Consider the following 27,165-nt stretch of genomic DNA (forward strand, 5'->3'; position numbering starts at 1 on the left):
GGAAAAGTGACAGATAAGATAACACCGTCCATAAATTTTCCGTCACGAAGATTAACGAAAGGGTATAAATATTAGACAGAATGTCCATATTTAGGACAAATTGATGGCAAAAATATATCAGAGGCAAAAACGGTTACAAATGAATAAGTGAATGGCGACAGTGGTAGTCTACTCGAATTTCAAAAAAATATGAACAAATTTATGTCAAAGTAAAAAAAAAAAAAGAGGGAGAAAGAAGAAGGGATGTCAACGTCATTATCACCCGAAAATCTCACTTGCTCCCATTCCCACGGCGCTCTCTGCCTCTGCAATGTTCAAGTGGCCATTAAAGGACTTCACTTTTGTACCCCAAAGATGATCATCAATCAGCAGGAGGTCTCTCTCTCTCTCTCTCACAGTCTCACTTTAACCATTAACACGCAGATATACATATTGATCTTGCAAGGAACACAGAGGGCCTACATAACATGCACCCACATCTCCTTGTAAGCCTTTTCTTACCCATTTTCCCCATTTTCGTGTCCCTTTTTGCTACCTTCTCTTTCTCTCTCTAGAGAGCACAGTTCCCATTTAAGTTCTTGAATATAAAAATGCCCACAATAATGAGCCCCTGTATTAATTGATACGGAGTACAAGAAGAGCAAAGAAAACCTTAGCTGAGTTGAGAGGTCTCTTCTCTTCTCTCCTCTTCTCCCCCAAAATCTCATCTTTCAGCTTTTCCCAGCTCAAGAATCCCTCAAAAAGAAAGCTTTTTATCAGATGTCGTTCTCAAGCTCAGTGAAGCTCCTTCACTCATTCTACCTCTCCCCTGAGCTGGGCCCGCTTCGAATTCAGCTCCCGTGAGCTCAGTCCTGAGATCTCGGTGCATGAGGGTTTTCAGCTGGAGCTTTCAGTCCTGCTTGCTGGGTTGTTGATGTTCTGGGGTTTGCCTGTTGGGGGTTCCTTTTTAGCTGAATGTGGTAGTTCTGCTGGATTTGAGGGCTGTGATTGAGAAGATCTGAGGCTTTATGAGGCTTAGGGGGCTCCTGTGTTGGATTTGTAGTGGTTTTGGATGATTGTTTTCGAAGGGTGTTCGTGGAGATTCTGCAGCTTTGTGGGGGTGGGTGGGTGGGGTCTGATAGCATTTCGTCAGTCATGGGGTTCAGTTGCCTGCTGAATATATTCAGATAAGAAGGGAAGGGGACTGTTAAGTTGTGGTAAAGGGTGGTGTTCTTTTTAGCTGTGAAAGAAGCAAAAGCTTCAATTTTGAAGAATGAGGCTCTCTTCGCCTGGGCTGAACCATCAATCTCAAGAGGGTAAGTTTCTCGGTTTCCTAGTGCTCGACTTTTTTCGAGATTAATTACTGGTTTGTTGGTGGTCCACAAGTATGTGCCCTCTCTGCAACTTAAGATGAATGCTAGCAGCTTGTTAAGTATGGTCTTAAGAGGGTTTCATATGAATTATCCAATTGAGAGGATAGTATACTGCACGAACACTTGCTAGAAGGCTCTGGAGCTTTGAATTGAGGAAATTATCTAATTACGCAGACAAATTGTGTACCATCTCCCTCGCCATCTTTGGTCGGGTTGATTCTATGTATTTTCACACGACACTGTCAAAGTTAATCTTTAGTTCTCGGGTTGGGGAAATGACCTGCCTTTCCGCAACATGTGTATGCTCTCAGTCACATGCATAATTCACAAAAATTTGGGTCGCATTGATTATGTTTAGGTGTGCTTGCAACAACAGATAAGCAAGATTGCTCTTCTGGTGCTGAATGGTTCATTTGAACCTGTCGATATACTTCCATACTTTGGTGATTTTGTCGTAACTAAGTCTTATTTGCTGGGATATGTGCATTGCAACTGCAGGGGAGAAGAAATGCTTGAACTCAGAGCTGTGGCATGCATGTGCAGGGCCTCTTGTTTCACTGCCTTCTGTCGGAACCCGTGTAGTCTACTTTCCACAGGGACACAGTGAGCAGGTTGATGGAAATTTTTATTGTTTTTCCCTATTAATTGGGTGATGTTTTCTTTTTATGTCCTAATAGAATTTAAGTCCTTGGTACAAGGGGATTGTTTGCGTCCTAAATTTGAGGGTTCTTTTGCTTCATTTATTTGGCTTATATGTCCCAAGAAACCTTGTCGAGATTTTGATCCTTTTACAACCTACGAGAAAATGTTTCATCTTTCACTGATTATTACATCTCGCTAGCTGTTTAAAATACTGATGCAGCAATATTGTCCTTGTTGAACCTGGACATGTTATATGGCTCAGACTATGTGGCCAAAGAATTTGAAATTTTTGCAGACAGCTAAGAATTTAAGGATACAATCAATGCACTTAGTAATTGAATGTCTAATTTTCAGCAAGCTGCTGATGTGGCATTAGTTCATATTTCTTTTCCAGGTGGCTGCTTCAACCAACAAGGAAGTTGACTCTCACATCCCCAATTATCCAAATTTACCCCCACAGCTCATCTGTCAACTTCACAATGTTACTATGCATGTATGTCATAGAACTTCATAGTTTCATTTGAGATGTCCTTGTTCTGATATTCTCGATGAAGCTTACGTATGATATCGTGAATAAAACAGGCAGATGTGGAGACAGATGAAGTTTATGCTCAGATGACCCTGCAGCCGCTTAGTCAGGTATTTTGACTTTTTTTCTGTTTTATATTCCACTTGTTGATACGCAATCTTACTCATGGAAGAATTTTCCCCCGTTTAGCAAGAGCAAAAGGAAGTATATCTACTGCCTTCAGAATTAGGTACCGCAAATAAACAGCCGACCAACTACTTCTGTAAGACTTTGACTGCAAGTGATACCAGCACTCATGGAGGATTCTCTGTTCCTCGCCGGGCAGCTGAAAAAGTCTTTCCTCCTCTTGTATGTCTCGTTAATCCGTCTTTTATAGTTTATTCTCTTTAATCCATCGATTGTATGTCTTGTTAATCCGTCTTTTATATTTTATGCTTCTAGTTCTCGAACAGTCCGCAAAATTTATGTTCTGTCGATCTATTGGTTTGCTGTGATTCAGGATTATTCGCAGCAGCCTCCTTGTCAAGAATTAATTGCAAGGGATCTTCATGATAATGAATGGAAGTTCAGACACATCTTTCGAGGTTTAATCCTTTGTTTTCCAGAATAATTGGGCAGCCCATTTTTTCTAGCGATATCAGTGATATTGCTACGAGTCTTAAAAGTTCTTGCTCTGCATGTATCACAATATAATTCTCTTTACCTTAATTTGTGTCTTCATAAAAGGTATTTCAACTATTTGTTGATAATTTTGTATTTTCTCGCATACCATTCATCTTCATTAGGCATTTGGCTCAAGGTTGTTGCTGGTTTCAGGCATACAGCATCTTTAAATTGAAAAAGCAAAACTGAAAGAAAGTTTCCTTTAGGCTGAAGAAGTGAGAAAGCAACATAGTTTTATCAAAATATGTGAAACTTATTATCCCCGATAACTTAGATATTATTCAACCATGTCCCTTATACGTGATGATTATTTCTATCCAAATATGCAGGTCAGCCCAAACGACATCTCCTCACGACTGGTTGGAGTGTGTTTGTTAGTGCAAAGAGACTAGTCGCCGGTGATTCTGTCCTTTTTATCTGGTACAAATGTTCGCTCTTTTTCCCAATTTGACAAATTTCTTTCTTCCTAAAAAATTTGTCCTGTCTGGTTTAAAGGAATGGAGTTGCCATAAAACTGAGTGATGATTCTATTTCATTCCTTTGTACAAAATGTAGTAGTATCAGAGTTCCTTATTCTTAAACCCTTGCATCAGGAATGAGAAGAATCAATTGTTTCTGGGAATTCGGCGTGCAAGTCGTCCTCAGACTGTCATGCCTTCGTCAGTTCTATCAAGTGACAGTATGCATATTGGCCTTCTTGCAGCAGCAGCTCATGCAGCTGCCACAAACAGTCGCTTTACCATCTTTTACAACCCAAGGTGCAGGAAGAGCTAGTAATAAACTTGATCCAGAGCATAGCTAATCGATGTTGTTAATTAATGTGAGATTTTCCTATGCAGAGCTAGCCCATCAGAATTTGTGATTCCTCTTGGGAAGTATGTCAAGGCTGTGTATCATACAAGGGTCTCCGTGGGCATGCGGTTCAGGATGCTCTTTGAGACAGAGGAGTCGAGTGTCCGACGGTATGGACTAATTCTTTTATCCTTTATTTCCTCAATGATCTGTATTTTATGGCTTTTTAGGTTAAACTTGATCAAGTTTGTATATTGTTTAAACATATTCATGAGCAATCAGTTTAGGCTTAAGCAATGGGAGAAAGCAGCGCGTGATACTTTCTGAAGGAGGGTAGTGGTTTTTATTGGGGGGATTGGCTGTGCTATAAAGTTATTTTAGTGGTTATAAAGATCTAACTCATGGCAGCCTTATCGTTTTGATTGTTAGAAATTGGGGTAAAAGACCAAAATTAGTTTAGGAGGATATAACTTAGTTTGACTGGTTTTATGGCGGTAATTCTAAATTTACTTTAGTTGTTTCTCTCGTGTTCCTAGGTTTTTCTACACTTCTTTCCCTGTTAGTGACTTTATTCTGTGTAAAAGTCCAGATTCTTCTACCTCCTTACGAAGTCTAGTTTTTGTTCAGATACATGGGAACAATAACTGGTATTGGTGACTTAGACCCTGTTCGCTGGCCCAACTCCCACTGGCGTTCCGTGAAGGTTTGTTGTACTCATCTGATTCTTAAAGCTAGTCTCACACTCCTTATGATTCTGTATTTGGATTTATTTTATTTTATTTTATTTTTATGTATATATGGAATACACCATTTAAATTGATGACACAATGTCCTCGAGTTAGGTTGGATGGGATGAGTCCACTGCTGGTGAGAAGCAGCCACGAGTGTCTTTGTGGGAAATTGAACCTCTGACAACATTCCCTATGTACCCATCTCCTTTCCCACTACGACTGAAACGCCCTTGGCCTACTGGTCTGCCCACTTTTCCTGGTATGCTATTGAGATAAAGCTTGCTGCTATGATTTCATTACGTGAATCTCATGATTGAGATGAAAATCTTTTCATATGAATGTGCTTTCTCTGTGTGTTTTTCCCCCCCTAATTATAGCTATGAAGGATGGAGATCTGAACTTTAATTCTCCGTTGATGTGGCTTCAAGGGGGAATGGGAGATCAAGGGATCCAATCCATTAACTTTGGTGGGACACCCTGGATGCAGCCGAGGCTTGATCCTTCCATGGCAGGCCTACATCCTGACTTATACCAAGTGATGACCACTGCGCTTAATGAGATGAGGGGAGTGGATCCCATGAAAATCGCCTCTCAATCACTTCTCCAGTTCCAGCAACCACTGAATGTTGTCACAGATCCGCTAGCAGCTTCTTCGTTCACTCAAAGGCAGGTCCCACATCCTTCCCATTCTCAGAGTGCATTACTCCAAAACTTCCAAGAAAATAAGGGCCCATCGCAGCCCCAGCTTCCCCAACAGCAACCACAGCGGAATCCATCTCATAATGATCGCCAGCAGCAGCAAGAACCGCGAGAAGTTAACCAAGTTCACCAGCAAGTCCCGAGCATGATCTCTCTCCCACATTATACATCAACTGCCCCAGCTCAGTTAACTTCTCTGCAGCAGAACTTTTCGGATGGAATCGGGAACACTATTGGAGCTTCTGAAGTTTCTGCTATGCAAAGAATATTAGGCTCACTATCCCAAGATGGAACATCGCCGATACCAAGCTTGACTGGACCCAATCATTCATTCTCTTCCTCTCCATTGTTGCAGAAGCACATACCTGTTGAACCTGCACTTCCTTCTGAGGCTACTCATTGCACGATTCCTCAGGTGGACCATTTGGGAGTTCCACGCTCAAATGTCTCTGAACTCACAAGCTTGTTGCCTCCATTCCCAGGAAGAGAATATTCTGTCTTCCATGGTGCTAATGATCCACAAAGCAGCGTCCTCTTTGGGGTTAACATAGATTCTTCATCCCTCATGATGCAAAATGGAATTGCCCAGCTGAGGAATGTAGGCAATGAGAGGGACACGTTATCTGTGCCATTTGCTGCCTCAAACTTCAACAATGCTGTGGGCACAGAATTCCCAATCAATTCAGACATAACAACATCAAGTTGTGTGGATGAGACAGGGTTCTTGCAGTCTTCTGAAAACGTGGACCAAGCAAACCCTCCACCACGAACCTTCGTGAAGGTGAGGACAATTTTCGGCCTCTTTTTTTTTTTTTCCATCTACTTCAGTAACTTGATCTGAACCCATTTAAATCTCGAATTTCAATGCTTTATAGGTTCACAAGTCAGGTTCCTTTGGGAGGTCATTGGATATCTCCAAGTTCAGCAGCTATGATGAGCTAAGAAGTGAGCTCGCTCGCATGTTTGGGCTTGAAGGCCTACTGGAGGAACCTCAGAGATCAGGCTGGCAGCTTGTATTTGTCGACCGGGAGAATGATGTCCTTCTCCTCGGCGACGACCCTTGGCAGTGAGTTCTTGTGATTGTTCTGTGTGACAACCATGTTCTTTGAAGTTTGCTTGAGCTGATGTATACGCCTCTTGAAAGCTATTCCCTTTCTTTGGCTTTTCTAGCCTTGAAAAAATAAAGAAAAAGGAGAAAAGAATGCGTCAGATTTTGCTTTGGGTGGATGTTTATACTCCGGCATATCTTGCAAATCGCAGGACGTGTCTTTGAAACCGGAGAGCTGGAAAAACTTACCATTTTGTTTTTGCTTTACAATGGCAGGGAGTTTGTCAACGATGTATGGTACATCAAGATTCTGTCTCCAACTGAAGTCCAACAGATGGGCAAGGCAGGCATCCCTCCTGTCTCCTCTGCCACGAGCCAGAGGCAATCGAAGATCCGCAAGATCTATGATGACTATGTGAGCCGGCAGGAGCTGAGGAACTCGAGCGATGGGATTGCTTCCATAGGGTCTCTTGACTACTGAAGCCGACTTCTCCCTGATATCTGAAGACTATTGAGAAGACAGGCTTCATATGCGAGCACGTGTCTCGACTAGTTAAAAGTACGTAATCGGACAGATAGCGGTCTATTATAACATTGTGAGCTGTTTCATATGTCTCTGTTATGGCAATGTCTATGTCCAAAGGTTCGACCTGCCGCTTTGATTTGTAAATTATGGCGCTGACAGGAGGATACTATGCCCCCCCTATAATTACTACAAAACCATTGAGAACAGTATCCTTGATTAGGTGGAATGTAGGAATCTTGAACTGCTTCTTTCTCCAGGAGCAGAGCCGTTACTGCTCATTTCTGGTTTTCCTACCCGAGAAAGAATCAGTAATTACAGAAAGGTCCCCGTTTTCTCTTGTAATTCTGGAAAGGGCGAGCTCCTCCCCTCCTGACTATGTGACCTGCTCTCGGGAAGAGCAGGCACAATCTCGGAACCCACGGACCACATAAGCTTGGATGATCCTGAACCACCTAATCGGGAGACCTGGCCTTGGGAAGAGAAGGCACAATCTTGGGAACCCGCGGACCACGTAAGCTTGGAGGATCCAGAGCAACCTAATCAGGAAACCAGCATACCATCCTGTGTGCAGTACACGAATCTCATGTACATTGAAGTCTTATTGAACCATCAATAGGGTCGGCCTGCTAATTAAAACCTGTGATTTTCATCAAGAAGTTCCAGCTTTTAAGTCATTTCAGGAATTTTGCTAGAGAATATTTTTTATCGGGCCATCTGCATGGTCGGAGACTGGACTGGACTTACATGTCTCCGCATAGTAGATGCATTGGGTTCAAACATGCAACCTGTCTTGTACTTCCAGGCTTTCATATTTACTTATGATCATATTAAAGAATTTCTCATGTGCAAAACGTGGATTAGGATATAATATTTTGGACCAGTTTTTAGGTGGGTGCATGTATGTATTATCCACTACATGTCAAATTCTTAAGCAAAAGTTTTCGTTCTACAGCGAAGATCCTTCCGAAGGTAGCCGACAGTGGACTCTGGTCCCTATCATAGCATGCTCCACCAAGATTTAAGAACTACATAATGGACACCGACCAGTACGGAGAATATTCTCTCCGGATTGATAGGGAGCCGAACTTACAACCTCACGGACTATGATCCCCTCAGGTTACCATTCGCTGATTTAATTATTTCGACTCTGTTAAGACGAGCAAAGAATATCTCACATGAAAGTTCGGCATTTTCTCCGGGGGGTGTGGGCACTGACTAGACAGCTCAAATGACTCTCTCTCTGCACTTTCCTGGTAGCAAGGGGACATCTCTTCCGTTCCAGGAATCCATAAAAGGATCATCCCCAGTTTAGCTGTCTGGCCAATGACAATATATGGTCACTTCTGAGAGCAACCACTCTTCCTCTATTGACATTGAGGTTCCAACTCATCAGGGAGAATTGGAGATGGCAGAGTTAATGTCCCTGCAGATCCTTCTGGTTCTGCTTACGTGTTCGTCACAGTTGGAGTCTACAGCAGTTGATGCTGCAGGTTTCCCAAATACAACAGTAGCAACGCACAACTGTAAACCCAGCTGTGGTAATGTCCCGGCACCATCCCCTTTCCCTTCGGCATCGGACCTGGCTGCTTCCTCGAACTTGGCTGAAAAAGCTGGACCTGCAGGTTCTCAACATCTCCCTCAACGAGCAAAGATTTTTACGCACAGATAGTGTCATCACGGTCAATTACCCAATATTTCATTCAAAGTAGAGTTGCGAGCAGAATGATACCCGCGAGCCAGTGTCCCTCCAAGGGAGCCCGTTTACCTTTTCCTCCAGCAGCAACCCGTTTGTTGTAGTGGGATGCAACAATCTTGCCACAATGGAGTCAGGTGCCGGTTCTTCAATTGTAGGCTGCAAGACTCGTTGCACTGGAGCTAATCATACCAGCATGGTCAGTGCTTTTGATGGATTTGACTGTTGTCAATCGATAATCGAGATGGATGCCTAGTTATGATTATTTTAGTCTCTTTGAGTATTTATAATACGATCACTACGTATTTAATTATTTCTTTTATTTTTAAATTTTAGTTTTAATTTAGTGTTAGCTTTTAACATCTTATTACAAATACCATGATTCCTATGAAACAATTATTTGGTTTTTTTTTTCTTATCAAGTACTTTTATTATAATTTTTATGATTAATTCTCCTTTTAATTTTTCAATTTTATTTATGTTCATTTATTAAAAAAATATAATTACCATTTGCTTTAATTATCATTCTTTGAGTTGTAGTTTAGGGTCATACTTTAACTTTTGATTAAAAATTCATGATTTCTATGAACCAATTATGTTTAATGTTGGATTTTTCCTTTAATATTTTTATCCGGTTGCAATTTAGTTCGTTTACTGTGAAATTTAATTACTACATGTCTTCAATTATCATTCTTTGTTCGGTCATTCTTTTTTGAATTTTTAAGGGATTTAGTTACTTTTCAAACTACATTTAAATGCATTTCAAATTATATGTATATATGATTAGTAATTTTTTGATTTCGAAAATGAAAATGATTTCTTTTGATTACTTAGGCCCATTTAATATGCTACTCAAAGGAGTTTTTTACTACATTCATAAAAAACAGTAGTGCAGTTTTCTTTCCCATATAAGAACTACAATTTACAGTCTAGGTCCGCCGGTACATGTCCAGGTTTGGGCCCAGGTCCGAGTCTACATTTGGACCGGGTGAGGGCATGGGTCTGGGCTAGGGTCGGAGTTGGGGCCCGGGATTGGGCCCGCCCAATCCGGGTCCAGGTCTATGCCCCAGTCCGGCTTTGGGCCTGTCAGGTATGGGTCTGGGTTCGAGCCCGATTCGGGGTCAGGATCTATTTCCGGGTTCGGGTCTATGTCCGGCTTCAATCTATTTCTATTGAAGCAGAATCTAACGGATTATGTTCTCTGTTTCTTTATTTTCCAAGGTTAGAAAAGCCGAAGAAAGGGAATGGCTTTCAAGAGGCAAACACATCAGCTTGAGCAGAGTTCAAAGAAACTGGAGTTAAAAAAAAGATACAAATTATCCATACAAATAAATAAATCCACAAAAAAGAAATCTACAAATAATGCAACAATACATGATTTTCTACAATAATTTTGTAAAATAAAGAAACAGAAAACATAATGGCTTAGATTTTGCTTCAATAGATACTCATAGTCCCGTGTATCTGGCAAAGGATTAGACATTTATGTGAAACTGGAGGTCTGGAAACACTTGTCATTCTGTTTTTGCTATGCCATGGCGGGGAGTTTGTTAAAGATGTATCGTACATCAAGATTCTGTCTCTAATTGAAGTCCAACAGATGCGCGAGGAAGGCATCCCTCCCTTGTCCTCTCCCCGAGCCAGAGGAACTCGAAGATCCACAAGACCCGTGACGACTATGTGAGCCGGCAGGAGCTGAGGAACTAGAGTAGTGGGATTGCTTCCATAGGGTCTCTTGATTGCTGAAGCCGACTTCTCCCCAATAACTGAAGACGGGCTTTGCATGCATGCATATGTCTCGACTAGTTAAATTACGTAAATGCAGAAAGTTAAGGGTCTATTATTACATTGTGAGCTGTTTCATATGTGTGTCTGTATGGCAATGTCTATGTCCAAAGGTTCGACCTGCCACCTTGAGAACAAACAAATCCTTAATTAAGTGGAACTTAGGAATCGTTTAGACACAGCCGTTAGCTCTCATTTCTAGTTTTTCTATCTGAAAGAATTTGTCATTATAGAAAGGTCCCCGTTTTCTCTCATAAATTTGGAAAGGGCGAGATCCTCCCCACCTGGCGACGCGACTAGGCCTTGAGAATCGCCGTCACAATCTCGAGAACCTTGGTTGACACGATCCACTGACCACATAAGCTTAAAGGCTCCTAAACCACCTAATCACGAAACCAGCAATTCATCCTGTACACAGTACAAAAATCTCATGTACACAAAAGTCAGTCTAAGTAGATGGAAAAATTATTACATGAAATTAGTTCACCATGTCATATATGGACTTACCCAATAACTGATAGACGTGTGCTCGCGTCAGAAAATGGTCCCACCCATGATTTAAAACGAGCCCAATTTTTTCTAGAGAGGGAATACGAACAGGGAGGACATAGAAAATGAGAGTGCGGGTGGGTGGGGCACATTTGTGAAGATGATAAAGATATGGACTTTTTTGAATTTAGGCATAAATCCATCTTGATATTTGTCGCCCCTTTAATGGGTAGTTCATGACTGATGTGGTACGCTAAGTTCACCTAATAATTTCTCTAGTAGATGGGTGGAGAATCGGGTCTGACATTGGTGGATATGCATTGAGTACTTCCAGGCTTTCATATTCACTTTTGGTCAATTTCATTGAAGAAGTTCCCTTGTGCAAAACGTGGATTAGGATATCGTATATTTCCGGGTGGGTACGGTTTATGTACGTATAGTCCACTACATATCAATTCCTTAAACAAAAGTTTTCTTTTAAGTATTATTATGGTCCAAAAGTAGACGACGGTGGACTCTGGTCCCTATCATCGCATGCTCCACCCAGATTTAAAAACTATGCGTCTTCTGATGGACACCGACCGCTTTCTCTTATTTGATGTTCTCCCCGGACAAATGGGGAGCCGAACTTGCAACCTCAAGGACTGTAACCACTTTATCTTATTTTATCTTACTTTTGCTGATTTAATTAATCCACTCTGTTAAGATAAGCAGGAATATCTGATGTGAAACTGCCTGCAGCATTTTCTCCGGGGTGTGTGGGCTCTGACTCGACAGCTCAATAACTCTCTTTCTCTGCACTTTCCTGGCAGCAATGCACATCTCTGCCATTCCAGGAATCCATACAAGGATCTTCCACCGTTCAGTTGTCTGGCCAAAGACAATATATGATCTCTTCTTCGAGCAACCCCTCTTCTGCTTGGTCTATTGACATTTGAGGTTCAAACTCAATCAAGGAGAACGAGATCGGAGAGTTGATGTCCCTGCAGATCCTTCTGCTTCTACTTATGACAGAATGTAACACCTGGTCCTGGGCGCCGAGAAACCCGAAATCCAAGGAGTTAAAAAAGACATAAATTATCCATACAAATCAATAAATCCATAAAAAAAAAATCTGCAAGCAACAATACATGATTTTCTACAATAATTTGATAAAATAAAGAAGCAGAGAGCATAATGCCTTAGATTTTGCTTCAATAGATACTCATAGTCCCGTGTATCTGGCAAAGGATTAGACATTGCTGTGAAACTGGAGGTCTGGAAAAACTTGTCATTCTGTTTTTGCTATGCAATGGCGGGGAGTTTGTTAATGATTACATCAAGATTCTGTCTCTAACCGAAGTCCAACAGATGCGCGAGGAAGGCATCCCTCCCTTGTCCTCTCCCTGAGCCAGAGGCACTCGAAAATCCGCAAGACCTGTGATGACTATGTGAGCCAGCAAGAGCTGACGAACTCGAGCAGTGGGATTGCTTCCATAGGGTCTATTTGTAAAAGATACCCACTGAGCTTACACAGACTTGAGGCCATTTGCAACTCAAAAATTTAAGCTGATAGGTTACTAGACCCAATCATTATATAAACTTGTGGTTTCTTTCTTAAATTTTATATGTGGGACAACATATCTCAACACCCGCCCTCACGTGACAACGTGTGATCCGACAAGTGCCACGTGCCTTAAATACTTGCCCTTAACATCGGACCAACATCCATACATCTTCTTCCGTGTTTGGGCAAGGGGGGACAAATACCAAACTAGCCTCGAACTCCACACTCGGGCCTGCCTAACTAGAGGTGCATTTTTATCTATCTCAGAACTGGACCGGGCCACTCTCGGGCCTGATTAACATGAGGTGCACTCCTGGCTGCCTCGAAATTGAATCCGACATGGTCTGAGCCCACACGAGGGCGCGGAAACATAATCCGCTCCGATACCATGTGGAAAAATACCCACTGAGCCTGTACAGACTTGAGCCCGTCTGCAACCCAAAAGCTTAAGCTGATAGGTTGCTAAATCCAAGCTTATATACCATTGTGGTTTCTTTCTTAAATTTTCTATGTGGGATAACATATCTCAACACTCTTGACTACTGAAGCCGACTTCTCCCCGATAATTGAAGACGTGCTTTGTATGCATGCCTATGTCTCGACTAGTTTTTTTTTTTTTTAAGGTTAAGTCGGGTTGTTAATCCGCTGTGACTGCCCCAACTAAGGGAACTTAACCGCCACGGAATGTTCTTTTCGCCATGGCTCACTGAGACTTTAGCCCAATTTGGTCACCACAGCCTTACCAACACACTAGTGAATTAAGTCCAAGGCCCACTGGATCAAGCATTATGGGTTGGCCACCGCCGTCCCATAATACACCCACATAGTGGCGAGCTCTACGTCCTTAGTGAGGTTCGAATTCGTGATGTTTTCAAGTGGAGCTTTTGATCCTTAACCACTAGACCACTGTGCTGGTGGTTATGTCTTGACTAGTTAAATTACATAAATGCGGACAGTTAGGGGTCTATTATTACATTGTGAGTTGTTTCATATGTGTCTCTCTTATGGCGACTGTCTATGTCCAAAGGTTTGATCTGCCGCTTTGAGAACAAACAATATCCTCAATTAAGTGGAATTTAGGAATTGTTTGGACATAGCCATTAGCTCTCATTTTTGGTTTTCCTACCTGAAAGAATCTGTCATTACTGAAAGGTCCATGTTTTCTCTCATAAATATGGGAAAGGCGAGCTCCTCCCCACCTGGCGATGCGACCAGGCCTCGAGAATCGTCGGCACAATCTCGGGAATGTTGGTTGACATGATCCACTGACCACGTAAGCTTAAGGCCCCGTTTGATTTGTAAGTTTGATTTTAAAATCATGATTTTGATTTTAACTCAACCCACTACACAACAAAAATACACGTTTCCCAAATCAAATTTATAATCCCATCTCATTTGTCTTTTTCCACAATTAAAATCAAAATCAAAATCAAACTTACTTTAATTCTAAAATCAAACGCACCCTAAAGGCTCCTGAACTACCTAATCACGAAACCAGCAATTCATCCTGTGCACAGTACAAAAATCTCATCTCATCTACACAAAAGTTAGTTCTAGTAGACTAAGTTCATGGCTGATGTGGTACACTAAGTTCACCTAATAATTTCTCTACTAGACGGGTCAAGAATCGGGTCCCACATTGGTGGATATGCATCGAGTCCAAGCATGCAAGTTACCTGTCTTGGTACTTCCAGGCTTTCACATTCACTTTTGGTCAATTTCATTAAAGAAGTTCCCAGGTGCAAAACGTGGGTTAGGATATTATATATTTCCGGGTGGGTACAGTTCATGTATGTATTGTCCCCTACATATCAATTCCTTAAACAAAAGTTTTCTTTCAAGAGCGAAGAACCTTCCAAAACTAAACGACGGTGGACACAGGTCCCTACCATCGCATGCTCCACCAAGATTTAAAAACTATGTCTCCTGATGGATACCGACCACTTTATCTTATTTTATGTTCTCCCCGGACAAATGGGGAGCCGGACTTACAACCTCAAGGACTATAACCACTTTATCTTGTTTTATATTATTTTTGCTGATTTAATTAATCGACTCTGTTAAGATAAGCTGGAATATCTGATGTGAAACTGCTGCAGCATTTTCTCCGGGGTGTGTGGGCTCTGACTAGACAGCTCAAATAACTCTCTTTCTCTGCACTTTCCAGGCAGCAAGGGCACATCGCTCCCATTCCAGGAATCCATAAAAGGATCTTCCACCGTTCAGTTGTCTGGCCAAAGACAATATATGATCTCTTCTTCGAGCAACCACTCTTCTTCTTGGTCTATTGACATTTGAGGTTCAAACTCATCAGGGAGATTTGGAGATGGCAGAGTTGATGTCCCCGCAGATCCTTCTGCTTCTGCTCATGTGTTCGTTGCAGTTGGAGTTCCCAGCAGTTGAAGCTGCAGGTTTCCCAAATACAACTCTAGCAAGGCACAACTGTACGCCCACCTGTGGCACCGTCACCATCCCGTTTCCCTTCGGCATTGGACCTGGTTGCTTCCTCGACGACTGGTATGAGATCTCATGCGAAGTCAACAACACAGTCCCTCGGCTGAAGAAGCTGGACCTGCAGGTTCTCAACATCTCCCTCAACGAGCAAAAATTTTTTAACACCGATAGTGTCATCACGGTCGATTACCCGATAATCCATTCAAAGTCAAGTTGCAAGCGGAATGATACTCGTGATCCCGTGTCCCTCCAAGGGAGCCCGTTTACCTTCTCCTCCAGCAGCAACAAGTTCCTTGCAGTGGGATGCAACAGTGTTGCCATAATGGAGACAGATGCCAACTCTTCATTTGTAGGCTGCAAGACTCATTGCGCTGGAGCTAATTATACCGGCATGGTCAGTGCTTGTGATGGCTTTGGCTGCTGTCAATCGATGATCCCAAGCGACCTCCAAGGATTTCACGTCGATCTCCGACCTGAGAATAGTACTATTCTAGCAAGTAGTGGAGATCAAGACTGCCAGTACGGATTTCTCGCTTCTAATGATTGGTTCCAGCCCAACAAGACGGATGTATACGCCTTGCGAGATGGAGATTATGGTCCAGTGGTTCTGAACTGGGGAATACTGGATTCCAGCCTCCCCAAGTCTCTTGGACTTCAGCTCGACTGGACAGTGCTTTCTGGTGATGAGCCTGCAGAATGTCGAACAACAAGCTATGTCAATAAGAGCACAGCCCCTCTTATTAGGTGTTCCTGCAATGATGGGTTTATTGGTAACCCTTACCTTCGCGATGGATGCCTAGGTATGGTTATCTTAGTCTCTTCGAGTATTCAAAATCTCTTATAGAGCCCTCTGACCTTCCTGATACTGGAACATCTGCCAACTCTCAATGGCTAAAGAATGCGAGTTATAGCGATAATTTGTGATTACTGAGCTTCTAAACTTAATTATGATTTACTTTCCTTTCAGATGTCAACGAGTGTGAACTTCCAGAATGGCAACTCCCAGACTGGCAAACGAGCTGTTATCCACAAAAGTGTGTGAATATCCCAGGAAACTACGAATGCTCGAATGGTAAAAGAACTGTGACGTCCCTTATAATAGGTAAGACTTTGTTAATCCATCAGCTTGGATTCATAACCATTAGGGTGATGGTCTAGTGGTTTTAAGCTCACTCTCATGTGGTTTGGAGATCCTTAGCTCTTGAGTTCGAATCTCCCGAGGGACATATGCTAGGGTGGGCTCTTTGTTTTGGGCCTAGGGTCATCTCTGACTTTTGTGAACTATACCAGGCCCCTGATAGTGCTAAACTGACAGGGCTAGTGGTTGGGATGGTTGTTCAGTTTGACTGATATGTTCGCGGTTAAACACGAAAGCTCGAATATTGCGTACCGAGGGGCAAGAATGTTGCCATTACTGCTGCCTACCATTTTATTTAGCAAAAAAACAACTCGGATTCATATCAACCACCAAATGTCGTCATGCTCATAACATCAAATTTATAACAGATATGATAAGGTAGAATTTATATATTTGTTATTACTATGTTTTAATGATTTATAAATAATTTTCTTTTAGAAATATAGTTAATTTTATTGTTAAATATTTATTTTTTCATGAAATACTTTATACAAAAATTGTTGAACTTTTTCGCGATTAATAATATTTTATTTAATTTTCTATTTTTTTTGGCTTGGCGTGTAGATACATATTTATATAAATCTATATGCATATATAAATTACATATTTGTTACTCATGCAATACGATGTTGCTGATGCGATAAATACATCCCACTATCCCCTGTGCAGGCCTTTCGTCTAGCTCTGGATCGCTCGTCTTGATCTTCCTAGCATGGTGGATGTACAAACTGATTAAGAAGAGAAGAGAGGCCAAGCTCAAGGAGAAGTTCTTCAAACGGAATGGAGGCATGATATTGCAACAACAACTAACGTCACCTGATGGGAACGTCGAGAAAAGCAAATTGTTCAATTCCAAGGAGTTAGAGAAAGCCACCGACTACTTCAACAAGGACAGGATTTTGGGGAAAGGTGGCCAAGGTACTGTTTATAAGGGGATGTTAACGGATGGGAGGATTGTTGCAGTTAAGAAGTCTATATCAATTGATGAAAAAAATATAGAACCTTTCATCAATGAAGTAGTCATTCTCTCACAAATCAATCACAGAAATATCGTCAAGCTCTTGGGGTGCTGCTTGGAGAGTGAATTTCCACTTCTAGTGTATGAGTTCATTCCAAATGGGACTCTTTACGAGTACCTCCACGACCCAGAGTTTCCTGTTTCGTGGGAGGCACGCCTACGAATCGCCACTGAAGTTGCAAGTGGACTCTTTTACTTGCACTCATCCGCTTCCATTCCGATTTACCACCGTGACATCAAGTCTTCAAATATATTGCTAGATGAGAAGCATCGAGCAAAGATAGCCGACTTTGGAACTTCAAGATCAGGTTCCTTGGATCAGACTCACGTGACCACAGTGGTGCAGGGCACCTTTGGGTACTTGGATCCGGAATACTTCCGGTCGGGCCAATTTACGGAAAAAAGTGATGTGTACAGTTTTGGGATCGTCCTTGTTGAGCTCCTAACTGGGCAAAAGCCAACCGCTTCACTTCTAGGAGAGAACTGTATAGGTTTGGCATCCTCTTTCGTTACTGCAATGGAGGAGGATCGCTTGTTTGAGATACTCGATCCTCCAGTTCGAAGGGAAGGTGGTGAAGCAGAGATCATAGTGGTGGCTAACCTGGCAAAACGATGCTTAAACCTGAAAGGCAGGAAACGGCCCTCGATGAAAGATATAGTTATTGAGTTGGAGGCGATAAGAAACCGGTCACAACCAGTTTCTAGCCTCGCACAACACCAGGAAAAGGCCAATCATGCCAACCCCGACGAACTCGAAGGTGATGATGCTCTTTCGATCTCCAGAGGATCTGAGGCGGATGTGGGCTCTGTTCAGTTATCCGATGGTCACCCATTCTTATCTAGTGACACATGGTGATAAAGTTCAAAGTTACTTTGAGTCTGTAATCCTTGGTTGTATTTGCACCGTGGGATGGTTCTGTTGTCTACCACTATTATCCTCCATGCGATGTATACTGCATTTGTTTATCTAATTTTCCCATATCACTCTCATCCTCTTACTCCAGTTACCATTTCTGGGCAATAGGGCCCCTCTGCAAGTGATCTTCCCCTCTGCAACAATAACTAAAATAAATTTGACAGTTCACAGACTAGGATTAATGTGGCAGAGAAAGACCAGAGGTAACCTCTGTTGGGCTATCCCTCCAATTTGGAGGAAGTTGGGCTCAAATTGTATTGGGCTTTTATCGGGCCTTAATAAGCCCAAGACTCATTTTAGTTAGGGTTTATATTTGTTAGGCGGCATATATATATATATATATATATATATATATATAGCAGCAGCGGCAGAAAAGAATATAGGAGAAGGCTGTAGAAGAAAGAAGTGGCAGACAGCAGAAAAGGGGCAGCCGCAAGCAGACAGCAGACAGCAGAACAGAGGAAGAGCAGAGGAGAATTCTGCTTAACAGTGGCAGCGCGCAGCTGGAGATCAAACCTCGATCGGGACGTCAAACGAACTCCGATTGGGACGAAATTTTGACAACAGCTTCACAACACGTGGGGCTAACTTCTGAACGGTCAGAATTTCTATTCGAGCTCTGTAGGTGCTGTTTCAGCTGATTTTGTGAACCACCCGGTGTGGGTGACGAATTTAGTATTTGGGTGATCCAAGAGAGTGTTTCTCTTGAGTTTGGTGATCCAAGGGTTTACCCTTGATGAAAGACATTGTATAACCTTCATAGTGGATCGTTGATTCGGAGTTGGTCCCGTGGTTTTTCCCCACATTGGGGTTTTCCACGTAAAATTCTTGGTGTTGTTTTACTTTACTGCTTGTTGGTTGATTTGATTAGTTCCTATCTCGATTACACTAGAAGGGGAGGAAGATTAATCGCTGCGTTATTGTTTGGTTGAGTACATCCCTAACCCCAACAAGTGGTATCAAAGCTTCGGGTTAGAGAAGTTTGAGTTTTTTCGGTGTTTTCGAGATGGAGGAGTCTACAGGATCTATGTTCAAGTTGAATGCAACCAACTACTCTATATGGAAGTCTCGGATGGAGGATCTTCTATTTTGCAGGGATTTGTACGATCCCATTGAAGGGGATTCCGCGAAACCCAAAGATAAGGATGACAAGGCTTGGGAACGCACAAATCGGAAGACTATTGGTTTGATTCGGCAGTGGATAGACAATAGTATTTATCATCATGTTGCTCAGGAGACAAATGCAAAAGCTTTGTGGGATAAATTGACAAATCTCTATGCGAGGAAGACACCGCAAAATAAGGCATTCCTCGTGAAGAAGCTGGTTCATCTTCGTTTTCAGGATGGAGGTGATATGGCTGCGCACATGAGTAATTTCCAGGATATTATTAACCAGTTGACGAACCTGGAGATAATATTACCCGATGAGTTGCAGGCTTGTCTACTTTTAGGGACTCTACCGGATAATTGGGACACACTCGTGGTTGCATTAAGCAATTCTGCGCCAAACGGGAAGCTATCGTTGGCCACGGTGACAGACAGTTTATTTAATGAGGAGACTAGAAGGAAAGGCACGGGAATTTCCATTCAGTCTGAAGCTTTAGTTACTGAACAACGGGGGAGAAGTCAAAGCAGAAATTTCTCTTCCAAGCATAGTAACTCACGTGGCAAATCGAGGGGCAGATCAAAGTCGAAGACGAGGAAAGTGGTCACTTGCTATCACTGTAGAAAAGAGGGACACTACAAAAGGGAGTGTAGAGCTCTGAAGAAAAATCAGAATGGCAACGGTGAGAGCAAGAAGGAAGAAGGCACTACAGCAGTGGCATGTGATGGAGAGACCTACATCATTTGTGATGAAGCTTATGTGAATTTCACATGTCAGGACTCTACCTGGGTTGCAGATACAGGTGCCTCGTTTCATGTCACTCCTCATCGGGATTTCTTTTCATCTTACACTACCGGGGACTATGGTTATGTGAGAATGGGGAATGGACAATCATGCAAGATTGTCGGTATTGGTGATGTCTGTCTAGAGACCGAGCTTGGCTGCAAGTTGTTTTTGAAGAAGGTGAGGCATGTTCCAGAAATTCGCCTTAACCTAATCTCGACGGGTCAACTTCATGATGAAGGCTACAGTAATGAATTCAGCAATGGGAGATGGAAGCTCTCCAAGGGTTTGTTGATTGTGGCACGGGGTCAGAAGACCGACACTCTCTACAGGCTGCGTGCCAAACACAATTCCGGTCAGGTTAATGTTGCTGAGGATTATCCTATCGAGCTATGGCATAGGAGACTTGGGCATATCAGCGAGAAAGGTATTCAAATTCTTGCTAGAAAGCAGTCTTTGCCCGTTAAAGGTATGCACTTGAGCACTTGTGATCACTGTTTAGCTGGTAAGCAGAGGAGAGTTTCTTTTGTTAGAAGTCGTCCCTCTAGATGCCATCATATACTTGATCTTGTGCATACAGATGTTTGTTTTATGTCGGATAGATCTCTTGGTGGTGCTCTCTATTTTGTGACATTTATAGATGATCACACCAGGAAAGTTTGGGCTTACCCTATGAGAACTAAAGATCAGGTGACTGAGATTTTCAAGAACTTCCATGTAGCAGTGGAAAGAGAAATAGGCATGAAGCTGAAATGTGTCAGAGCTGATAATGGTGGTGAGTATAGAGGTCCTTTCGAGAACTATTGCAGGACTCACGGTATCAAACTTGAGAAGACGGTACCGAAGACACCACAACAGAACGGGCTTGCAGAGAGAATGAACCGCACAATTGTTGAGAGAGTTCGTTGTATGCTTTCTCAAGCGAAACTGTCTAAGCCTTTCTAGGGCGAGGCAATGAGGTCAGCGGTTGATCTTATTAATCTTACACCGTCAGTTGCACTTGATGGAGATGTACCCCAGCAGGTGTGGACCGGCAAGAAAGTATCATACAAGCATCTCAGAGTATTCGGGTGCAGGGCATCTGTTCACATTCCTCGAGATGAAAGATCAAAACTTGATGCCAAGGCAAAACAGTGCATCTTCTTGGGTTATGCACATGAAGAGTTCGGGTACAGGCTTTGGGACCCTGATAGCAAGAAGATCATCAGGAGCAGGGATGTTGTCTTCTTTAAGGACCAAACAATCGAGGATTTGCAAAAGTTAGAGAAGGCCAAAGTAGGCAATCCTCACGAGATCTTTATTCCTGTACCGGTTGATGTAGAGCATCCAGTGGAAGAGGTACCTGGTGAGTATGAAGAAACCACGACTGGGGGTGAGATTCCTCAGGTAGATGATGATGTGACTACGAATGATACAGGCTCGCGGTTACAGTTAGAGCCTGCAGATCTACCTAGACAATCTGATAGAATAAGACAACCATCTACAAGATATCCGCCTCATGAGTATGTGCTACTGACTGACGGGGGAGAACCTGAGTGCTATGATGAAGCTGTGGCACATGAGCACAAGGAGCACTGGTTGAAGGCGATGAATGAGGAGATGAACTCCTTGTTTGAAAATCACACGTATGACCTAGTGAAGCTACCGCAAGGTAAGAGAGCATTGAAGAACAAATGGGTCTACAGGTTGAAGACAGAGAACTCGCGACCTCGATACAAAGCTCGGCTGGTAGTGAAAGGTTTCAACCAGAAGAAAGGAGTTGACTTCGAGGAGATCTTCTCGCCTGTTGTCAAGATGTCATCGATCCGAGTTGTTCTCGCACTGGCAGCTAGTCTAAATTTGGAGATCGAGCAGCTCGATGTAAAAACAGCTTTCCTACATGGTGACTTGGAGGAAGAAATATATATGGAGCAGCCTGAAGGATTCCGAGTTAAAGGTAAGGAGCATTTGGTGTGCAGGCTGAGGAAGAGCTTGTATGGGCTTAAGCAAGCACCTCGGCAGTGGTATAAAAAGTTTGACTCTTTCATGTTGAGCCATGGCTACACACGGACAACTTCAGATCATTGTGTGTTCGTGAAACAATTCTCGAATGGTGATTTTATCATTTTACTGTTATATGTGGATGATATGCTACTTGTTGGTCATGATATGAGCAAGATTACAGAGTTGAAGAAGGAGCTCAACAAGTCCTTTGCCATGAAGGATTTGGGACCGGCAAAGCAGATCCTTGGGATGCATATTTCTCGTGACAGATCAAGTGGAAAACTTTGGCTTTCTCAAGAGAAATACATCGAGAAGATTTTGGATCGGTTCAACATGGGTAATGCTAAACCAGTTTCATCACCACTTGCTTCTCATTTCAAACTTAGCTCGAAGCAATGTCCTACAAGTGAGAAGGAGAAAGAAGAGATGAAGAAAGTTCCTTACTCATCAGCTGTAGGAAGTTTGATGTATGCCATGGTCTGTACAAGACCAGATATCGCTCATTCTGTTGGTGTGGTTAGTCGTTTTCTCTCCAATCCGGGGAAAGAGCATTGGAATGCAGTTAAGTGGATTCTGAGGTATCTCAGAGGAACATCCAAGGTGTGTTTACACTTTGGCACTGGTAAGCCGGAGTTAGTGGGCTACACGGATGCAGATATGGCAGGAGATATCGATTCCCGGAAATCCACTTCGGGATACTTGATGACTTTTGCAGGGGGAGCTATCTCATGGCAATCAAGGCTTCAAAAGTGCATCGCTTTGTCTACAACGGAAGCTGAATACATTGCGGTGACCGAAGGTTGCAAGGAGATGTTGTGGTTGCAAAAGTTTTTGCAGGAGTTGAGCTTGAAGCAAGAAAGGTATGTTCTACACTGTGATAGTCAAAGCGCCATTCATCTTTGCAAGAATCCCACTTTCCATTCGAGGTCGAAGCATATCGATATCAAGTTTCATTGGATTAGAGATGTGTTGGAGTCCAAGCTGGTGAAGCTAGACAAAGTGCACACTGATGAGAATGGAGCTGATATGATGACAAAACCTCTCGCTAGGGAGAAACTTCATGTTTGCCGAAGTATAGCCGGTATACTTGAAGCCTCCAAATAGTCGGGAGGGGGAGTTTGTTGGGCTATCCCTCCAATTTGGAGGAAGTTGGGCTCAAATTGTATTGGGCTTTTATCGGGCCTTAATAAGCCCAAGACTCATTTTAGTTAGGGTTTATATTTGTTAGGCGGCATATATATATATATATATATATAGCAGCAGCGGCATAAAAGAATATAGGAGAAGGCTGTAGAAGAAAGAAGTGGCAGACAGCAGAAAAGGGGCAGCCGCAAGCAGACAGCAGACAGCAGAACAGAGGAAGAGCAGAGGAGAATTCTGCTTAACAGTGGCAGCGCGCAGCTGGAGATCAAACCTCGATCGGGACGTCAAACGAACTCCGATTGGGACGAAATTTTGACAACAGCTTCACAACACGTGGGGCTAACTTCTGAACGGTCAGAATTTCTATTCGAGCTCTGTAGGTGCTGTTTCAGCTGATTTTGTGAACCACCCGGTGTGGGTGACGAATTTAGTATTTGGGTGATCCAAGAGAGTGTTTCTCTTGAGTTTGGTGATCCAAGGGTTTACCCTTGATGAAAGACATTGTATAACCTTCATAGTGGATCGTTGATTCGGAGTTGGTCCCGTGGTTTTTCCCCACATTGGGGTTTTCCACGTAAAATTCTTGGTGTTGTTTTACTTTACTGCTTGTTGGTTGATTTGATTAGTTCCTATCTCGATTACACTAGAAGGGGAGGAAGATTAATCGCTGCGTTATTGTTTGGTTGAGTACATCCCTAACCCCAACAACCTCATAGACTGATTAATGAATGCAAACATCTTCTATTATAGCAATACCCTGGGCATGGAATTCCCGATTTATTCAGGCATGACAACCTCGAGTTGTGCGGATAAGATGGGATGTTTTTGCAGTCCCCTGACAATGTGGACCAAGGTTGGCGCAATTTCCGGGCCCATTTATTTCTTATTATTTTCTGTTTCCCAGTTCACTAACTTTGCCCATTTGAGTTCGAATTACAATGGTTGACAGGTTGAACAGTCGGATTACTTTGGGAGGTCATCGGACATCTCCAAGTTCAGCAGCTATGATGAGCTAAGGAGTGAGCTCGCTCACTCGCATGTTTGTGCTCAAAGGCCTACTGGATACGCTGGCAGCTTGTATATGTCCATTGAGGGAATGATGTCAGCCTCGATGATCCTTGGCAGAGAGTTCCAGTGTTTGTTTTTTGTGTCACGAATACATTCTTTGGAGTCTGCTCGAGCTGATGTATTTCCCTCTTGAAAGCCATTCCCTTTGTTCGGAAAATAAGGAAATAGAGAATCATCATACAATTCTTAGAAACTGGAAGCAATGTATACTGCATTTCTAACTTATCGTTTTGTTTTTGCTTTACAATGGCAGGGAGTCTGTTAATGATGTGTGGTACATCAAGATTCTGTCACCGACCGGAGTACTACAGATGGGCAAGGAAAGCATCCCTCGCGTCTCCTCCGCCCCAGGAAGAGGCTCTCTGTTGACAAATATGTCAACAGACAGGAGCTCTATGTTATAAAATTGGTCATGAATGAGTAATGTGGGTTGGTTCAAGCGGTTCGACGTTTGTTTTACTTAAGTAAAATCTTGAGTTCGAGTCATTGTGAATCACAAATTCGGTACTCAAATGGGACTACCCGCGCCCCTTTATTAGATATTTAGGATCGACATTTTATTGCACTAGGCCCATAGGTATTCATATGCAAACAAGGAAATGCCCCATCGACAAATATTAAAATTTATTTGTTAAAATATAAATAATAAGTAATATTTATTAAAAAAATATAAACTAAAATAATTTTTTTTTTTTGCTTAAAAAGTGGAAGAAGATGACCGTTTCTTCCCTGGTTTGCTCCTGCGAAATCGGGGGCTTTGGAGTCATGCCCAGGGCCCCGAGCCCCATTTTGAGCTCTCTCTCTAGCCTCGAGCCCTGGTTCGACCAACCCAGGACTCGCGGGCCCCGTGGCTGGGTTCACGAGCCATTGCGAACCCTGCCATGGGGCTTGGAGCCTAGAGGCGTGGCTCGGGAGTTGAGCTGGTGGAGGGTTCGAAACCTCTGAGAGACCGCAGACTCAGATCTGACTAAGTGACATTAAGGCCTCACCAAGGCCGGATTCGGTCTGGCCGGCTCAAGAGCAATCGATAGGTGCTTCTTTGATGGAGTTATCATTTTTTCATCTTCTATAGTTAATTAGTCCGAGAGATGCGACCAAATCACACCCTATTATGCGGGCAGAGAAGGACTCTACCCAATCCGAAAGAATCAGTAGTTGCAGAGAAGTCCCCGTCTAATAATTTTGGAGCGGCAATCACCTGTGCCCTCCTGATGGCGAGACTGGCCCCGAGAACAGCCAACACGATCTCAGGAGCCTTGGTCACCACGATCCATGGACAATGTAAGCTTCGGGTATCCTGGACCACCTAATCATGAACAACGAGTTTTGACACCTGCCCTTGTTCACGGTTAGAATATAGCAATGTAGACACCAGACTGTCCTGTTCACAGTGCAAAAATCTCATACGCACAGAAGTCCTAGTAGACAGGTCAAGAATCGGGTCAAGACGGCTTCCAACAATTCTTATCATTATGCAGATGCAACCTGTCTTCTACTTCGAAGAGTACATATTTACTTTTATCTTTCATAAATGAACTCCCCATATGAGAAACGCGGACTAGCATATGATATTTCTGGGTGAGTGGTCTCCTTTTGATATTAATTAAACAAAGCTCGGACCAGTTTCCCGCTGATTGGTGCGAGCATGTCCATCCACTGCATATATCAATTTCTTAAGCAAAAGAAGACGACTGTCGACACTGGTCCCTATCTTTGCATGCTCCGCCAAGATTTAATAATCATATATCTCCTTATGGAGACCGACCATAGTACACTAATTTATGTTTACTCCTGTATGGGAGATTATTCTCTCCGCATCAATAGGGAGTCAAACTTGGATGAACTCACCCTCAGTGTCATCATCTGCTAATTAATTTGATTTATCAACTCTGTCAAGAAAAGCTAGAACGTGTGACGTGAAAGCACGGCATTTTTTCTCTGACTGGACAGTTCAATCGCTCTTTCTATGCAGATTCCTAGCAGCTACTGGATAGTGCGAAGTCAATAACACCGTCCCACGGCTGAAGAAGCTCGATCTGCGGGTTCTCTACATGTCCCTCAAATCACTTTTTCCCGAGACGGAGAGTACCATCGTGGTAAAGATTGTTGTGGGAATTTTTGAAATGTGGAGAATATACAATATTCATGAAAATAAACTTTACACAAGTATTTATGCTTTATGGACATCACAGTTATAAGAAATCAAATTTATATAATACATCAAGATAAGAGATCAGATTCTATAGAAAACTTGAAGAATTGGAAATCTCAAAAACGATTAATGGATAAGGCATTTCCAGGAAGCTATCATTTGGATTGAAGATATCCCCTCAATGTTGCAGCGCGGCTTCAATGGAAAGTCTCTAACCCCAAGATATAATGCCCACGAGAAGTATTGTATTGCAATCACGATATCTTCTCTCCCCAGAACCCAACCCGACATAATATAAAATATTATATATAAGTAATATAAAAACTCGAATATAGAAACTCAAATAGCTTTGTGCTCTGGATCCATCAAACACTCGTACACTGTATTTCTAGCGAATCATGGTGAATAATAGTAGAATTACTCTATTTCTGTTTCTCGAGTTCTTGCCACTGTATTTCACACATATTATATTTCCTATGAAACTTGAGCAAATAAGCAGTTTGCAACTTGTTCTGATTGATTTCTTAGAAAAACTGTTTGTAAGCGTTATAACAGAATGCCATATTTACCTCGTCATTCCATCAAATATCTTATCATTGTGAAAATCATATAGGATGAAAATTTAGGAGCATCAATTTTTTTTTTCCATGTGTATAAGTATACTTATAAAATCAAACCTAGTAAAAAGTATGAACGCAAAGCACTTGGGGACGGTCAAAGCACACGATGCTAATGTCTAGGGAAACCAACTCGGATGCTGATGTGATTTCAACATCAAATTGACACCCGCTCTCACTCAGTGATGATGTAGATCGTAAAATCAGGGTGCCCAGATGTCTCCTCCCCCCTTACAACAATTGTCTTCCTTACATATTTATAGAGGTGTCGGACAGATAATTCTCAGTAACTG

At 42.5% G+C, this 27,165-nt stretch overlaps 2 protein-coding genes across 4 annotated transcripts; both read left to right on the forward strand.

Annotated features, from left to right (window-relative positions):
- Positions 1-474: 474 nt before the first annotated feature.
- On the forward strand, positions 475-7,275 carry LOC116195432 (auxin response factor 6-like). 3 transcript variants are annotated; one of them, XM_031524619.1, is made up of 14 exons: positions 475-1,295; positions 1,851-1,963; positions 2,371-2,487; positions 2,577-2,633; positions 2,713-2,871; positions 3,023-3,107; positions 3,516-3,606; positions 3,780-3,944; positions 4,026-4,148; positions 4,606-4,681; positions 4,821-4,968; positions 5,087-6,189; positions 6,284-6,474; positions 6,733-7,275. In XM_031524619.1, the coding sequence occupies exons 1-14, from the start codon at positions 1,253-1,255 to the stop codon at positions 6,935-6,937; spliced, it is 2,676 nt and encodes an 891-aa protein (XP_031380479.1). In that variant the 5' UTR covers positions 475-1,252; the 3' UTR covers positions 6,938-7,275. The 3 variants fall into 3 exon arrangements, with proteins under 3 accessions (XP_031380479.1, XP_031380482.1, XP_031380480.1); XM_031524622.1 differs by having other exon boundaries at positions 480-1,295; positions 5,138-6,189; XM_031524620.1 differs by having other exon boundaries at positions 481-1,295; positions 2,389-2,487.
- A 7,219-nt stretch (positions 7,276-14,494) lies between these two features.
- Positions 14,495-18,095, forward strand: LOC116194371 (wall-associated receptor kinase-like 8). Its single transcript, XM_031523179.1, has 3 exons — positions 14,495-15,749; positions 15,917-16,051; positions 16,757-18,095. Exons 1-3 carry the CDS (start codon positions 14,822-14,824, stop codon positions 17,959-17,961), a joined length of 2,268 nt encoding a protein of 755 aa, XP_031379039.1. The 5' UTR covers positions 14,495-14,821; the 3' UTR covers positions 17,962-18,095.
- The last annotated feature ends 9,070 nt before the right edge of the window (positions 18,096-27,165 follow it).

Source organism: Punica granatum, chromosome 2 (genome assembly GCF_007655135.1).
Source record: "Punica granatum isolate Tunisia-2019 chromosome 2, ASM765513v2, whole genome shotgun sequence".
Taxonomy (NCBI): domain Eukaryota; kingdom Viridiplantae; phylum Streptophyta; class Magnoliopsida; order Myrtales; family Lythraceae; genus Punica; species Punica granatum.

Bases quoted from the DNA above. Each gene is read 5' to 3' on its own strand.
- LOC116195432 (XM_031524619.1), top strand. From the start codon at position 1,253: ATGAGGCTCTCTTCGCCTGGGCTGAACCATCAATCTCAAGAGG. The intron at 2,488-2,576 runs GTATGTCATAGA...TGAATAAAACAG, and splicing joins TTCACAATGTTACTATGCAT to GCAGATGTGGAGACAGATGA. The intron at 3,607-3,779 runs GTACAAATGTTC...CCCTTGCATCAG, and splicing joins GATTCTGTCCTTTTTATCTG to GAATGAGAAGAATCAATTGT.
- LOC116194371 (XM_031523179.1), top strand. From the start codon at position 14,822: ATGGCAGAGTTGATGTCCCCGCAGATCCTTCTGCTTCTGCTCATGTGT. The intron at 15,750-15,916 runs GTATGGTTATCT...CTTTCCTTTCAG, and splicing joins CCTTCGCGATGGATGCCTAG to ATGTCAACGAGTGTGAACTT. The intron at 16,052-16,756 runs GTAAGACTTTGT...TCCCCTGTGCAG, and splicing joins TGTGACGTCCCTTATAATAG to GCCTTTCGTCTAGCTCTGGA.